The sequence below is a fragment of the Bacillus rossius genome, chromosome 1 (genome assembly GCF_032445375.1).
Source record: "Bacillus rossius redtenbacheri isolate Brsri chromosome 1, Brsri_v3, whole genome shotgun sequence".
In the NCBI taxonomy this organism is placed as follows: Eukaryota; Metazoa; Arthropoda; class Insecta; order Phasmatodea; family Bacillidae; genus Bacillus; species Bacillus rossius.
In genome coordinates, this window is record NC_086330.1 from 232,895,333 (window position 1) to 232,911,567 (window position 16,235).

Sequence of the window (16,235 nt, forward strand, 5' to 3'; positions counted from 1 at the left end):
GGTAAAAAGGGCTGTTGCAAAAAAAATGAAGTTAGAATAAGAAAGAAGAATGGACTTCATGGAGACTTAGGCAGAGATTCCCGGCCAAAAAAGAAACAATGTCGTAAGAAGATACTTCCAGTTAGTTTCTCAGAAGATTATGCAGTTGCTGATCCTTGTGATGACATAGAAATAGAACCAACAATAAGCAATGCCAAAGACTTTTGCATTCTTTGTGGAGATGAAGGACATGACAATGAACTTTGGTATATGTGCACTTCGTGTTCAGAGTGGGCTCATGCAGAGTGCACTGGATTTGATACACCAGACAATTATATTTGTGACTATTGTCAGTCATAAATACCAATCACTTAAGAGTTGATTTTATCAGCTATAATTTACATAATTTTTATTTTGACTCAACAATTTATTTTTTCACACAAAATATTTTAATTTATTTGCTTGTAGTGTGCTATGTGTTTATTTGTGCTTTTAGTATTAGTTAAGTGACAGCCATATGTACAAAATAATTTAAATATATTGGTGAATATAAATGATCGGAATTACCCAAATGTCGTGGTAATTCCGACCAAACATATGACTTATTAAAAAAAAATATTTTTTCCCAAACCAATAACAATTTCTTTATTTATAATACCCACAAGTCAAGTCATAATATATGAGAATATATATTCTGTTTTACACCTCCTTTCCATAACAAATTGTCTTAATATGGACAATCTTGCTTAAGTGATCGGAATTCCCCCACTCTACCCTGTGTGTGTGTGTGTGTGTGTGTGTGTGTGTGTGTATATATAGTTAGTTAGTACCTGGATGACCGAGCTTTGCTCTGTATCTTTTTTTTTTTGTAAATTGTGTTTTTTTAGAAATTATATTTAAATACAAATTAAATACTGATGAAATGATGAAATATGAATAATATTTTTCGATCTTACCAACATGATAATAATAAAATATGAACTGGTTATTTAAATAAAAAATCACGAGTGCAATTAGTTTAATATTTTATTAGAAACAAATACTTAATTTTTTACAGTTTATCAATCAACTACGTAAGTATGTATATGTATATGTGTGTGTGTGTGTATATATATATATATATATCATCAGGTCTTAATCTAATACTTCCTTCCATACTATATTGCGGGTATGTCAAGGATTTTCATTTGGAAGATGGACTTTTAACGTAGTTGGTCGCTTAACTTGTCGTACTAGGGATGTAAGGGAACAAACAAATGAAATGTCGGAGTGGGCGCCACCACGTGATGTGGGCACGTGGACCCGGCGGAGACTCCCTTCAGGGCGTGACGTGACCTGTGTAGGGCTAGGCCCGGTCCCCTTAGTACACGATACGCTCCAGTGGGCTCTTAAGGCGTCCCACACGCCTCGAGGTTCAGGAGCAGGGACACGTGGTCACTCAACTAAAAATCACAAGTTCGACATACTCCTTTTATTCCAGCAACGTTACAACACGTCTCCAATTGCGCTACATCTACATTCACTCAATGAAACTGTTAATAACGCCAACGGCGGGAAAGGATCAGTTTACAGGCTGACCAGGTCACCTCGTGGCCTGGCCTCGTGAGTTTAGGACGCGGTTCGTGGTTAAATGTTCGAAATGAACTTAAATATTTATTAAAACGAGTCGGCCACCCGGAGTATGCCTTGCAGATACAAAAAGGTTTGAAGAATTATGAAAAGTCCGGTGGATGTTAAGAGATCAGTTGCTTGAGAAAAAATATGAAGTTGCGCGGTGCTCACCAAGCATCCTACCCCGGGTGACGAACGGAAGCGACTGAAGAGGCCAGGGCAGCATGGCGGCCGGAAAGCGCTGGATTTACCGTTAGCCTCTCCTGTTATTTATTACCAATTATTTAACTAAAACAAATACACTAAAATTCTATAATAAAATTATACCAAGGTTTCCTAATTATTTATGTTGAGTATTAATTATTTTAATTGGGATTATGGTTCAAACTGGTTGCGGGTAGTTCCACTGCCTGCCGCGTGGGGCGCTGCGCCGTCCTTACCAACTAGCACTGCAAACATAATCCTTAGGGAATATTATTTGAAGAAAAGACAGGTAGCAATTACGTAAACATTAAAATTGAATGATAAAATAAAAGGGTTCGTGGCACAGACTCTACTCTTGCCTCTTGTTGGCGCCTCACACACACACACACACACACACACACACACTCACACACACACACTCACACACACACACTCACACACACACACCTGCACACACACACACACACACACACCTGCACACCTGCACACCTGCACACCTGCACACCTGCACACACCTGCACACCTGCACACCTGCACACGGGGCGGGAGGTTTGAAATAGAGGGTGGTGGTGGGAGGAGAGGAGTGGCGACGGCGTGAGGCACATCGGGCTTAGGGAGGGCGTAGCCCCGGTCGACGTCAAACTCTAGAAAATGCCGCATATAACATGCAATGCATGAAGACCGGACTTGACTTTAAGTCAACCCCAACAGATTCAAAAGTTTGCCCTTGGGATTTGTGGACATTCATGGCAAATGCAGATCTAACGGGAAATTGGTGACACTGCATGGTGCATCCCAGTTGTCCTTTTGATGAGTCAAGGGTTATCCTTGGTATATGTACTTCTTTGCCTGATTGTTCACCAGTAACAATTTTTGCCTTTTTTATGTGATTGCACAGACTTGTTACCATGAGTCTTACACCATTGCATAGTCCTTCTGATAAGTTTAAATTACGCAACAACATTATTAACACTTTTTTTTTTTTCAATTTTAGTTTGTGTGGTGGCAAGTCTGAAATGTTAACACTATTGAGAAATTCTGTTGTAAATTCAACTGCTCCTTCAGGTTGATCTCTCATTGAGTCATGGCTATAGTAGATTTTGTACTCCCCGGGAAGTTTGGCAACTATATCATTATTAATTTTTTCAACATCTTTGTTAAGAGGCGCGAGTATTGCTCTGTCTTTCATCCCCTCATAATTTCCATTGACTAAGCAGTTACCAAATACTTTATCAATAAGATTGTTGCTTGAAATGATATTCTGTGGCAATTCAATTTCTTCCATAGTATTTAGGGTCAGTTCGCCATTGCCTAATTTTAGTAAATAATCAGCAAATTGTCATGGCTCTATATCAACGCGCATATTTTCTTCTATTTTAAAAGTCTTAAAAACGGAGCATAAGGAGCATCGCTTGATAGAAAGATCTAATAACTCAGTTTTATTCGCACGTGGCTGTACAGGCAGACATTGGCGAAAATCTCCTCCTAGTACTATTACTTATCCACCGAAAGGGAGATCCGAATTTCCAATGGATCGTAAAAGTTGATCACTGTTCTGCAAACCATATTTTGGAAGCATCAGAACTTCATCCATAAGAAAAATATCTAATTCTGCTAATTGTCTCGCTTTAGAAGAGTTAGGTTTAATACTTGAGACTGAATCTGGTGTCAGTGGTACTTTTAGTCCAAAAGTTTTATGAGAAGTACGTCCATTAGGCAATAATATGGAAGCAATACCGGTAAAAGCCATACATTTGACTCTGTATCGTATTCCAGTCAGCATATAGTATAATGTTTTATATATAAATGTCTTCCCAGTACCCCCCGGACCATCAATGAAGAAGCATTTTGTTTCAGAAGCTGTATTATTTACAGCTTGAAGAATAGAATTAATGACTTCTATCTGTTTTCCTTTTAGTAACTGTTACATTTGCTCTCCTAATACTGCTGATTCATCCGTTTTTAAATTCTCTTGATTATCTTCAAGATTGTAATTATCAATGTCCTCAAAGCCAAAAGTTTGTACCCAGTATTGGAAATTTCGGCCTTCTGTTGCTTCAGTGTTTAATATTTTACCAATAATTCTGTAACCACGATTAATTGCATTTTCTATAGACTGTCCATTTTGCCAGGCTGCATGTATAAAATCTTCTGACAAATTTTCTTTAAATGTTTCCCACAGAGGCTTTGGATTTTCAGGAGATCCGTAAATTAAAATTTGAACAAATAGGCTTCTTATTGCTAAAGGCATTTTAAATAATGCAGATTCTCTTAATCCTTCTATCCATTTTTGATCGTCGAAAGTCAAGCCTCGTACTAAAAAGGGTTGTTAATACGTCTGAAATTGGATGTTTGTTACGGTTCGAAGGTCTTCAAAACTTGTTGCATCTTTTACATGAATAAGTAACAATCGCAAGTGGTAAAGTTCCGGTTGGGCAACGAAATTCACACTGTGAATCCTACCAATGACTCGCAAACGGCGAACTCTTGGCTCACATTTTCTAGACCTTATGATCCATTTAAAATTTTCAGGCATCTGCCAATAAAAATGATATTGACGTGAGACATTATCGCTTGACTGATTATGTCTTTTAATTTCTGCATTGTGCTTAAAATAAGCCTCCAGAGTAGACCCTCTTTGGCCAATGTCGGCTAAATCTTCATGGGTTTGATCCAAGTTTGCGATCCGATACTGTCCTGGTAAGTGGATATCCATTCGTTGGACACTATGACTTTTTTTTAATTTCAAAAGCAAATAATCGCCAGCATGCTTCTGGTGGCGTGACACAACGTCCTAGTGGGTCTAAAAAGTATAGTTGCCCGTACACTGGTCATTCAAAGACACCAACATCATTTTTGCGTCTGGTGAGCTGTCATATTCATTTTATGATATACTTGTCCGCAAACAATAAAACTATAAATGCCATGGCTATTTATTGTTCTGTCATCTTCTACATTGAAGGATGCTAGAGCAAAAGATGTGTTTATCTTTCTTATTTTTTTATGAAATTCTTCAGACTGTGGGTGACGGTTTAAAAAGAGACGTACTAATTCATTTGAAAATTTTTTTGCTCCATTAAAATTTGTCCATGCAAACAACAGACACCAAAATAATTTCTATTTATACGATTAGAAACGCATTCCCCAGGGAAATGCAATGCACCACAATGTATACACAAAATTTCAAATTGTCGTAAGGCGTGATATTGCACAGCTGCAGTAACGACACATTTAGAATTCGGTAAATAATTATTAAGATCTAAAGCCCTACGACGTCTTCCGTCTCGACGTATTTGTTCTTCTAATCAGTATTCTCGTTGTTCGTCATTTTCATTAGCTACACGTTGTGCCGCACGCTGCCGCAAATCTCGCAGACGTTGCTCTCGTTGTTCGTCATTTTCAGCGGCCACACATTGTGACGCACACTCTCGTGAAACATCTAAATCATAAGACCTTTCTGCTCGTATAATGTTAGTCAAGTTTTGCAAGCATCTTACTTTAGCTGTTTAGCAGCAGGTGTGGGATGAGCGGAAACCTGATTATTTTCATGAATGTTTTCTTGAAATGAGTCTTCACTGTGTGAAGTTTGAGAAACCTGACCAGTTTGATTACGATGTTCTTCAAGGTGTTCTTGAGACGAGTTGCGGCTTCGTGAAGTTAGATTGTTTATAAGCTTTTTTTTTTCAAAATCGTTTAGGCATTTTTAAGTGAACACATGATTTAAAAAAACACAAATAATATAAGTAAACAATTCATTTTCTTGGTCTAACCTCAAACCAAACACTCGTTGGCTTAGTGTTGCTTAACAACGCCATCTACTGGAGTAGCTTTAGTGTTGTTGTCATTAAAGCAGTTAGTTGCTCCCAATTAAAAAAAAATGGTATTATTACTCGCCAATAGATGTCAGGAAGTCATTTATGTTTAAGTTGATTATCGATAAAGTTGATTATTGAAAACACGGATAAAATGACATTTTCAAAAAATGAATCCTAGCTATATCGATTTATCGCTCCCGAAACCCCCTGCTTACTAAATTTTATGAAAATCGTTGGAGCCATTTCCGAGATTCAGATTATGTGTGTGTGTGTGTGTGTGTGTGTGTGTGTGCGCACGCGCGCGCGCGTGCACAGTATGTAATAGGTACTAAAGTTTTAGGTGTAATTTACATAAAAAAGTTGCAGTATACATCATTAAAACATAGCCATATTTTTCATCACCATCACAGTTACACAGCAGTGTAAAAGTCCTGCAATGATGTTTAGTTCTTGGATTTTTAATTTATGTTGAATGTCAATTACCACTCGTTTGCATTTATTATTAAATATTTATGTGTAAAGATTACGACAGAAAAAATACCGCACTATGCGACTTCTGCCTTGAAACTACACTAACCTGAGTGTGGTTCACAAGGCCATGTGAACACAAGCATGCACAGTGTACATGGCTGCGTTTATGATTTGCTCTAGTAGTTTCGAAGTTCATCATGCATACTAACACTTACCAGCTAGTATGCACTATGATTGGCAGTATTTTTCATCTTGAATTATAGTATAAAATGCTCTGTCACATCAATAGATCACAAAAATAAAATAATAAACTGTCAAAAATAATTTTTAGGTTTTTATGGTTTATGGAAGTGAAATATGGCACTGCTAACTCGCAAACCGGATAATCCGCACCTGGATAATCGGGAGTGCCTAAGCCCATTTGCAAACTGGAAATTTTACTAAACAATCTTTCGTTATTTTAAATTTTTTTAAACCTGGAAGAAGAACAGCTCTTGGCATTTTCCAGCAAATTTCTTCCTTTATTTTATGATCAACCCTTCACGTAAACAAAACCTAACACTCTGGTTAGTTCTTAACAGCATAAACAGTGGCGGATTTAGGGGGGGGGGGGGACACGTAGGTAAATTTTATCCAGTGTTTATTTTTTCCCCGAATGGTGAAATATGCACTGGACAATACGACTTCTGAAGTAGGTAATGAACAGATATTTTACTAGGTCCAGAAGTCAATCCGGGATCCGCCCCTGAGCACGAATGATTGTTATTTTCATAAACTGTAGTCACATTTCACCTTTTTGTTGAGTTTGTCTGTAATGTATTGATTGATCCCTTAAAGATGACTAGAAAGGAAAATTTATATTTCCTGCTGTTTTCATTTTTCATATGTTGGTGATTTTCACTATTTGTTTCTTCTTAACACCCCTAATCTTTGGTTATCTGTTCACGGGTAATGTCTACAATGATATAAGTATGCGATAAGCAGAAAAAAAACCTCAACAGTGTGAGTACAAGTAGTACAGAAGAATGACATTTATTCATCAATAGGAAAGAGAATTTATAAGATTATATTTCTTTACTATACAAATGTTATATTCTGTGTAATATTTATGAGTGGTGGTAGATTCAAATTCTTTGTGTTTGTTTTAGCATTTCTGGGAGATATAACAAATTGTAAAAGGTTTGGACTATATGTAATGAATGTGATATCACAAAATACTTTTACAATTAATCCAGCAGAAGCAAGAGTGCTGGTATGTCTTTATGTATATAAATAAAGGCAGGAAAATTCCGTGATTAGTTAGAACCATCAGAAATACTGATTTGATAATTTTGCTACAAACAGCAGTAGGATACGTATTTTATCTACTGTGTCAAAGTGCCTCCATTTTGTGTAACATTCAGAATTACAAACAGACACAAGCCAGTTGTAAGCTTGGAGGGTACGTTCTGGATATTATGTCGCTAATAGGGCGCCACCGTATGAGAAGGGCACACGGACCCGGTTGAGACTCCCCCAGGGTGTAATGTCACCTGTGTGGAGACAAGATTCAACCCTCCTAGCTATCCAGAAATTACACAGAACTGGCCCGCTCTCAGCATCCCACACGCCTGAGACTTACTGGGCGGTGACACATGGTCAGAGAGCAATACGGTTTTCCAAGCCCGCATTTATTTCCACAGTTGGTTATTACATGCCCTCATACACACGCCTAGTTAAACTGCTAAAAAGGCCTCGTGGCATGTACCGGTACAAGTGAGATGCAGTCCACCCTCGTGGCTACATGATACATTGTCTTAGGTTGGTTTCAAATCTCCGTGAAGGAATTAACAATAATGAATTAAACCGTCTGCCAACTGAGGCAATCCGGAGGACATGTAGAAAGCGATTTGGAATAATTAAGACGAGAAAACAGAAGTAATTATCAGCGATGCAATAGGAAGTCCCAGGGTGTAGACACATCTTACCTCGGCTGCTGATGATTGGAGACTGACCGGAAGAGTGCACTCTTTGAGGTATGGCGCCTCCGTGACTATCAAGTGAAACCGTTATATTTGTTTTAAATCATGCCACAGTTTCTTTGAAAGGATAACATAAAAAACACGTACAAAAAAAGGCACGCCTCTCTACGCCTTACACCCTAGTAACTTAAATAAAAAGCATAGCCTAAATTTCAATATTCAAATTGTCCTGGCTTCGGCCACTCTCGGTTCCGCTTCAGAAACATTCGGCTTCGTCTTTGTTCACGTTACATTGATTTCTAAAAAATATATAAAAATAAGATGTTCTGTCAGTTTGCTAAAAACATGCACTCTGGGACCAAAAGGAAAAAGGTTTACAATATATTTTATTACAGAATTACGGAGACGTCACACTGAGGTTACTGCGCCCTCTTATGGTGGCTCATGGCACACTGTTCAAAGACTTGCACGAAACATGTGGCGGTGCATTGTCGGGAAGGAAAGGTTGAGGGTGGGGGGAAAAGGAAGTTGGGGTCATTGCAGGCTCATGGGGCGAAGCCCCGGTCAACGTCACAGTTACAATATGAACTTATTCCTATGCTCCATAAAGTTTATGCAAATATTTCATTATTAAGAACATTTTCTACGATTAATTATATCAATGATATTTTGTAAATGAAATCACAATATTATAATTTGGACCCTTGTCCCTAGTGAGACAGTAATTTCAGAAATTCAGTCTAGATTTTCCACTCGGTGGTCATTAAGTTTAAGCTTGTGCTTACAATCGTAACTAGTTGGGGCAAGATTATAATTTAAATTTCTAAACTTAATTTCATGTGAGTTTGTATATCACCAATGTACCCAGGGCCGCAACTAGAGTCTCTGGCACCCGGGGCATGAATGGATTCATGCGCTCCCCCCCCCCCCCCTCTTATTTGCACATACCACACCAATAAAGTGGGGGTCCGGGGGCCCTCCCACGGGAAAATGGTGCTACGTATTTAAGCATTTTCCATACCTACATGTAACAGTTACTGTGCTACTGTACCTTCCATGCATGAACCTACTATGTCCATAAAGTAGTCCGTATAATCATTAGACTTGTTCATTAAATATGTTGAGACGTTATATTGTAAATCAGATTAGACATTCCTGGCATGCAAGTTAAAAAACTTTTTACCAGTTACCAGTTGTAGTAGGAAGGAATTACAATGCAAGCGATTTCGGCGCCCCCACAGCTTTGCGCCCGGGGCGTATGCCCCGCTTGCTCCCCCCTAGTTGCGGCCCTGAATGTACCAGTCAAATCAGAGAACTATTAAAATATCAATTAATAATAACATTTACTAGATTGTTCCTGTATCCATATAATATTCAGTGTTTGTAAAGTGATATATATTTAATTATATTATTTAGTATATGGTGGTGTGTATATTAGGTTTGTATCTGTATGTACAAGAAAAAAATAATACATAGTCATATGTTGTGTAAAGTAGTAAAATATTTGTGTTTGTTTGTCAGGAAGGAAAGAGATTCGCTGATGGATCTCGTATGTTTGTATGTCAATCCCCCTCGCTACAACAGTATTAGACACATTTATGTAATGTTGAAGTAACTTTACAATATTTTAGTAAAGTAATTTGTTTCTTTAAATGCACATGTTTGAAAGGATGTGTGTTGTATGGTACATGATGCAACAATGATGCAAGTTTTTGTTTGTCTTTTTGCCGTACCCAATTGAGTGGATACCACTCAATTCAGTTGGCAGTGACTATGAAATCACACCCATTAAAATATTTCATTAAGGCTGTATGCAGGGACACAGATAATAAAACGATGGGGGGGGGGGGGGGAGGGGGGGGCAGCCTGCACCATGTTAGAAGGGTTGCAGGATGGGCCAACACATTTTTGTATACTACAAAAAATTAAAAATTAAAGTATAATATAAAAAATAACTATACAGGTTTTTCTTTATATTTGGAATTTTGTAATTATAAATAGTCTTTTTTTTTTCAATGAAGACTTCTATTACCATGAAACACAATTAAAGCTATGTATTTTTCTATCTTTAACGTTTCCATTGAACATCGAACAACATGTTGTTATAAATATAGTTAGTGAAACGTACACTTGAACATTGGTAAGTACAAAAGGTCTGGTGTAGTGATGCGTGCTCGGGTGGGGCGGAGGAGGGGGCTGGTGCCGGTGCAGTCGCAGGACCTCACACCTCCACCAGGATCTCGTGCAGGGGCTTGCGGGCCAGGTCAGGCACCGTGGCCTCCTGCGAGGGGTAGCCCACGGGCAGCAGCAGCGTGAGCTTCTCGTAGCTGGGCCGGCCCAGCAGGCTGCGGAGAGCAGGACCGCAGTTGAGCGGGGTGCTGGTCAGGGACACCAGGCCGGCGAACTGCACACACCGGCGGCATCAGCACTACTTGCTTCTTCAGTCTCCTGCATCTCCTGCATTCCTACAGCACTGAAGTAAGTACTCAATCTCCTACAATCTAACAATTAATCAATTCCAGCCCATTTTATCCTATAGTCTCTCTAAAAAAAATAATTATTTACCAATCATCCTCACGTGGTCTTATGTCATGAATTTTAATTTTAGTATGAGATGAGAATTGTAAAACAATGAGATAAAATTTTGAAATCACTTTTAGTTTTTTAATTTTGAAATATCATATATAATTTACACATTTTTTATAAAATAAAATATTGTTAGTTTCTATTTCCTGTATTACTGGATCTATTAAATTTTTTTATTCATATATTTGAATCTGTTTGTGGGGACACACATATCATCAAAATTATAATAAAAATTTGAGGCATTTACAAGATAAGTGTAATAAACTATTGTATCATAAAATGAAGCAATTGAACCTTCAATTCTTTTGTGTAGCTTAGAAAATAAAGCTAAAATCCTGGTACTATGGCTTGCTGATAACTCCAGTATGCCTAAAAGGAAATTGTGGCAAGTTCTTGGCACATTAAATTTGATATTATTAGTACTACATGCCCAAGCCAACTGTGGTCCCGGGAAAAATGTGAACTACCCAAGGTCAGACGGACCCCTCCCTCCACCGTCATCCCTTCCGCCACACTGTCCCTCCCTTTCCCTAGTCCGCCTCAATGGTCGAAGCGCGTCATGTCGCGGGTGGGACGGCAAGTAGAGTTGTTACCATAAGTCACGACACAGTGCGCGGACACGGGAGAATCGCTGTTCAGGTATTTCACGGATCCTTTGAAAGCGGAGCAAGGTTTCGAAGCGTGCGTGACTGTAATATAACGTGTTATTTTTGAAAGATTTGTGCAATGGGAGTGCATGACTTGATGTAAGCTTTTGGACATACGCCATTGCTTAGCACATGTATGCGTCTGTAGAAGAAAACTACAAAAAAAACACAAATGACAAAAAACACAAATTAAGCAAAGAATTGCTGTTGTCAGGATCTAATGCCACACAATACTCCACAACAGGTATATGGTCAACAAACAAAGAAAAACAAAGAAAAATGGACTAACAGAACGAAAAAAACCACAAATGATGACAGCACAAAAATACTGAACCCACAAAATTCAGCACAACAGTTGAAACGAGACAGAAACACAGCAAAACGAAAAGACGAAACAAACACAATAGTTTTCCAAAAAATAATAAACAAAATAGAAACGAAAAAACCCCCACAAATGATGACAGCACAAAATATTGAACCCAAAACAATTCAGCACAACAGTCAAAATGAGACAAAAACATGACCAAACGAAAAGATGAAACAAACACAACAGTTTTCTAAAACAGAAACTAGCGACGTTTCGGGAACTGCTATCTGCTCCCGTCCTCAGGCAGAGACGCACATGGTATGGAAGCACAGGTGCGTCTCTGCCTGAGGACGGGAGCAGATAGCAGTTCCCGAAACGTCGCTAGTTTCTGTTTTAGAAAACTGCTGTGTTTGTTTCGTCTTTTAGTTTGGTCGTGTTTTTGTCTCATTTTGACTGTTGTGCTGAATTTTTTGGGTTCAATATTTTGTGCTGTCATCATTTGTGGGGGTTTTTTCGTTTCTATTTTGTTTACTATTTTTTGGAAAACTATTGTGTTTGTTTCGTCTTTTCGTTTTGCTGTGTTTATGTCTCGTTTCAACTGTTGTGCTGAATTTTTTGGGTTCGGTATTTTTGTGCTGTCATCATTTGTGGTTTTTTTCCGTTCTGTTAGTCCATTTTTCTTTGTTTTTCTTTGTTTGTTGACCATATTTCAGTTGTGGAGTATTGTGTGGCGTTAAATCCTGACAACAGCAATTTTTTGCTTAATTTGTGTTTTTTGTCATTTGTGTTTTTTTGTAGTTTTCTTCTACAGACATACATGTGCTAAGCAATGGCATATGTTCAAAAGCTTACATAAAGTCAATATAATGTGTATTGACAAATGGCATCGGGCAGTACAACAAAACAAAAAACTATACATAGCCAGTTACATAGCCGGTTACTTTTCCAGATGGGTGCAAGACAAGCTTATTCCAAATCTGCCTGCTAATTCGTTGGTTGTAATGGATAATGCCCCTTATCATTCCGTCCAGTTAAATAAGCCACCAACAGCCGGTACAAGAAAACAAGATATCATCCAATGGTTACAGAACAACAACATTCCACATGACAATGATATGACAAAATGTGAACTCCAGCTTGTTCGTGGTCGACGTCCACCTCCCAGGTTTTGCATAGATGAGATGTTAGAAGAACATGGGCATGAAGTAATAAGATTACCACCATACCACTGTGAGCTTAATGCTATTATGTATGGAACATTGTGAAATCACGTGTTGCTGAAAAAAATTTTGCTCAATCATCACGTACCATTGAAAACATCACAACAGAAGCAATCAATAGCGTCACCAAAGAAGAATGGCAAAATGCTATTTTACATGTAAAACATACAAAAGCAGAGTACTGGACAGGTGACTGTCTAATAGAGCACGAAATTGAGAAAATTGTTGTTAACTTTGGCGAGTCCAGCTCAGACAGTGAATGGGACTTTTCGGACAACAGCAGCACATATTCCAATGGTAACATATCAGGAATTGAAGAACTAAATGGCTGAGTGGGCGTTTGTTACGTGCACTATGCACGAAACTGTGTTGAAATGTTTCTTGCATTTTTTTCATTAAAGGCCCTGTCACACTGTCAAATTTTAGCTTCCAACACCTTCCAATATGTTGGATCCAATATCTTTGAGGGTTGTGACGTCACGTTAAACGTCACTATCGCAGCCATGTTTATTTGAGAGATTGAATGTCTAGAGTTTCCTTCAAATATTTTACGTATAGGACTGGTTCTAAAATAAGTTGGATGTTGGATGGGATCAGCCAATCAGAGTTATCTAAAATAAAGCGGCCGCTTTTGTTTTCGTTTCCGAAGTGTAATAGTTTAAATATCAGCAATGGCGAATGGGAAATAAATGCAGTAATTGAATTAATACTATTTTATTTCCTGCTGGAATATGTAATTGTTATTGTATATTTTCCTCCAATTGAATCTGTATGTACGGAAGTGCAGGTTAATATATTTGACTAAGAAGTTACTGTAGTTTTGGAATATTATGGTCCTTAAACCAGAAAACATCTATTCAACTTATCATTATTTGACTGCTATACCAGTTTTGCTTATGTTCAGGTATTGTTGATACACTAAATTAAAACAGCAAGCATTGCGTACAAAATGTGCCATCAGGAATGAGGTATCAAAACTAGGATATGCATTTCGGAACTTTTACCTACAAATCCAAATTAATAACACCTAAAATAAATTTTAAAATATTTAAATTCAGAGACTTAATGTAACTAAAATTATTTTGGCTTACCCAATCAATCTTTCTTATAAGTCATTGTTCTCCTTACTTCACAATAGCTGCTACTCTGTAAGTATTGTCTGGAATTTTCTGGAATATAGACTCATAATTTCCTGACAATAGATGGTACTGACTTATGTTAAAGTAGCATCTCTGAGTAAGCAAGTAGCTCTGGTGATTTGCAAGAAAGGCCTAGAAATATTAAAATTCTGCCTACGTGTTCAATTATTATTATTTAAGTTTTGAAAGTAATACCATTTTTCGTGAATGTAAATATTTGTGTAGCAGATCCTTGTCAGTAAGCCTATACTTCCCAGGCTGTTCGAAACAAGCATACCTGGTCTAATATCTCGTTAAAAAATTATTTTAAAGAGATAATGTGACTGAGGTGAAGTTAGCTTAAAGGCTCAGGTTGAGGTTTGTAACAGTAAATACACTTAATTCAAAATAAAACAAAATTGCCAATTTCTAAACACAGCAAAAATTAACACATTCACTTTAAAGTATAGGAACAATTTTGATGAAATACAACATATAAGTGAAAGTGTCCATACAACAGCAGCTAGTTGGGTGAGAAAATAAGCGGGAATGAGAAGGGATATGCCTACATGCAGATTTACATTTAATTATATGTTTTATTCTTACTAAACATACCATTAAATATTGTTTTTGAAGAGCACTATAAATCTCACTACAAATTTCAGGTAAAATTTTTGAGATGGTGTTGTGTGGAATACTTGTAGAGAACATTTCCCCTGTCGCCAAAAATCTTAATGTAACTGCCAGCCTCTGCTTTGCTGGTATAGACTGGCACAAATGAGTATCCTTCTTTGCAATGCGAGACTCCACAATTGAAAGAAGAAGATCAAAACTTTCAGAATCCATTATTACATAGTTCGGAAATGAATCGGCATCTTCGTATCGAAGTTCATGACAAAAAGGGGTAAAACACCATTTGTTTGCCGGGAAAGTATCCACTGTCTCGTCCACCATCTGCGTTTCCTTTTCTTAGATTTCTCTTCTAGTTTACTGACACTTGCTACAATTGCAATTACAGCTACAGCTTTTGAAACACTTTGATGCTCTTAATGCAGGCATTGCAAACACCTGGAAAACGTAAATTTTAAACTGTGTATGATCACAATATACCTAAATTGGAATATAACCTACTTAAAAAAGCCCGCGTTCCTTGACCCAAAATTTGTTTTTGATTCTAAATACTGTCATTTAAAGTTCTCTACAGAATGTTTGGTAAAACGAGCTCACTCAAAGAAAATTGATAGTGTGAAATGACTTCAAATATATTTTACATTGCTCGTCAAATAATATTGAATACAATATATTTGAAGACGTATTTCATCCAAAATCACCCTTCAAATTTTGTTGTCCAATTTATTGGATACAATATATTTGACAGTGTGACAGGGCCTTAATTAATCACAAAAACAATATTTTCTTTGATTATAGGCATATGTATACCGACATGTATGTTAAATATGGTGCTAAGTGAAATAATTATTATAACACAAAAGGTACGATGTGATACTGTGACACACTTTGGTACACACTGTGACATCTTCGTAGACACTGTGTTTCGCTGTTTCATACAACTGTACCTTCACCTTATCACAACATTTCTTACTGCACGACTGCGCTTCACGGCCATCGTTTCATCCAGGTAATCATGCTTACATGTTGCGTACACTTATGAACGCATGTGTATACTCCTTGCTTCCACAGCTAACGGTATTCCCCTACTGCCAACCTCTCCTCATTCCTCACCCCTCTCTTACTGCGACACTAGCGCTCCCGTCACTCCCCTCCTCGGGATCACAGTTGGCTTGGGCGTGTAGTAGTTTAAATAACACATTTTACTTAGTATTTTTTTGTGGAATATTACGAAAAGGTCAATAGAAAGTTACCAAATTTTATTTCCACAATCTAATAGACACCCTGGCTTACTAACTCATTGGACGTGGCCAGTTAAACAAAATCTTCAATTTGTGGTTTTTAATCAACGCAACTTTGCACAAGACATTTATAAAAGGAATGCTTTAACCAGGACAGGTTAGAGAGAAAAAGAGATATTCAACATTTTTAGTGTGGACTAAATTGGTTTCCATATTTAGTATGAAGTTTTTGAAAACAAGAAAATTGTTCCCTGAATGACTTCATTGAAATTTTAATGGTCTGCCAACTTTTTCAAGGAAAAACCAAGCAAGGGAGTTGAGAAATTTTTTTAATATGTTAATTAGCTTATGAAGTGGGATGCATTGAATTTCGTGTGTGACATGATATTATGATTGAAATATAATATACTAAATTTGAAAAAAAAATAAAATAAAATTTGGGAAG

General features: G+C 37.4%; 1 protein-coding gene across 4 annotated transcripts in view; it reads right to left on the bottom strand.

Annotated features, from left to right (window-relative positions):
• Window positions 1-9,033: 9,033 nt before the first annotated feature.
• The window catches only part of LOC134527359 (iodotyrosine deiodinase 1), a 191,147-nt gene continuing 183,945 nt past the window's right edge, over window positions 9,034-16,235 (bottom strand). For all 4 annotated transcript variants that reach the window (XM_063359979.1, XM_063359980.1, XM_063359981.1 and 1 more), the window contains exon 6: window positions 9,034-10,445. In XM_063359979.1, coding sequence (XP_063216049.1) covers window positions 10,263-10,445 — 183 coding nt within the window. In that variant the 3' untranslated portion in view covers window positions 9,034-10,262. The remainder of the gene's footprint in view (window positions 10,446-16,235) is intronic.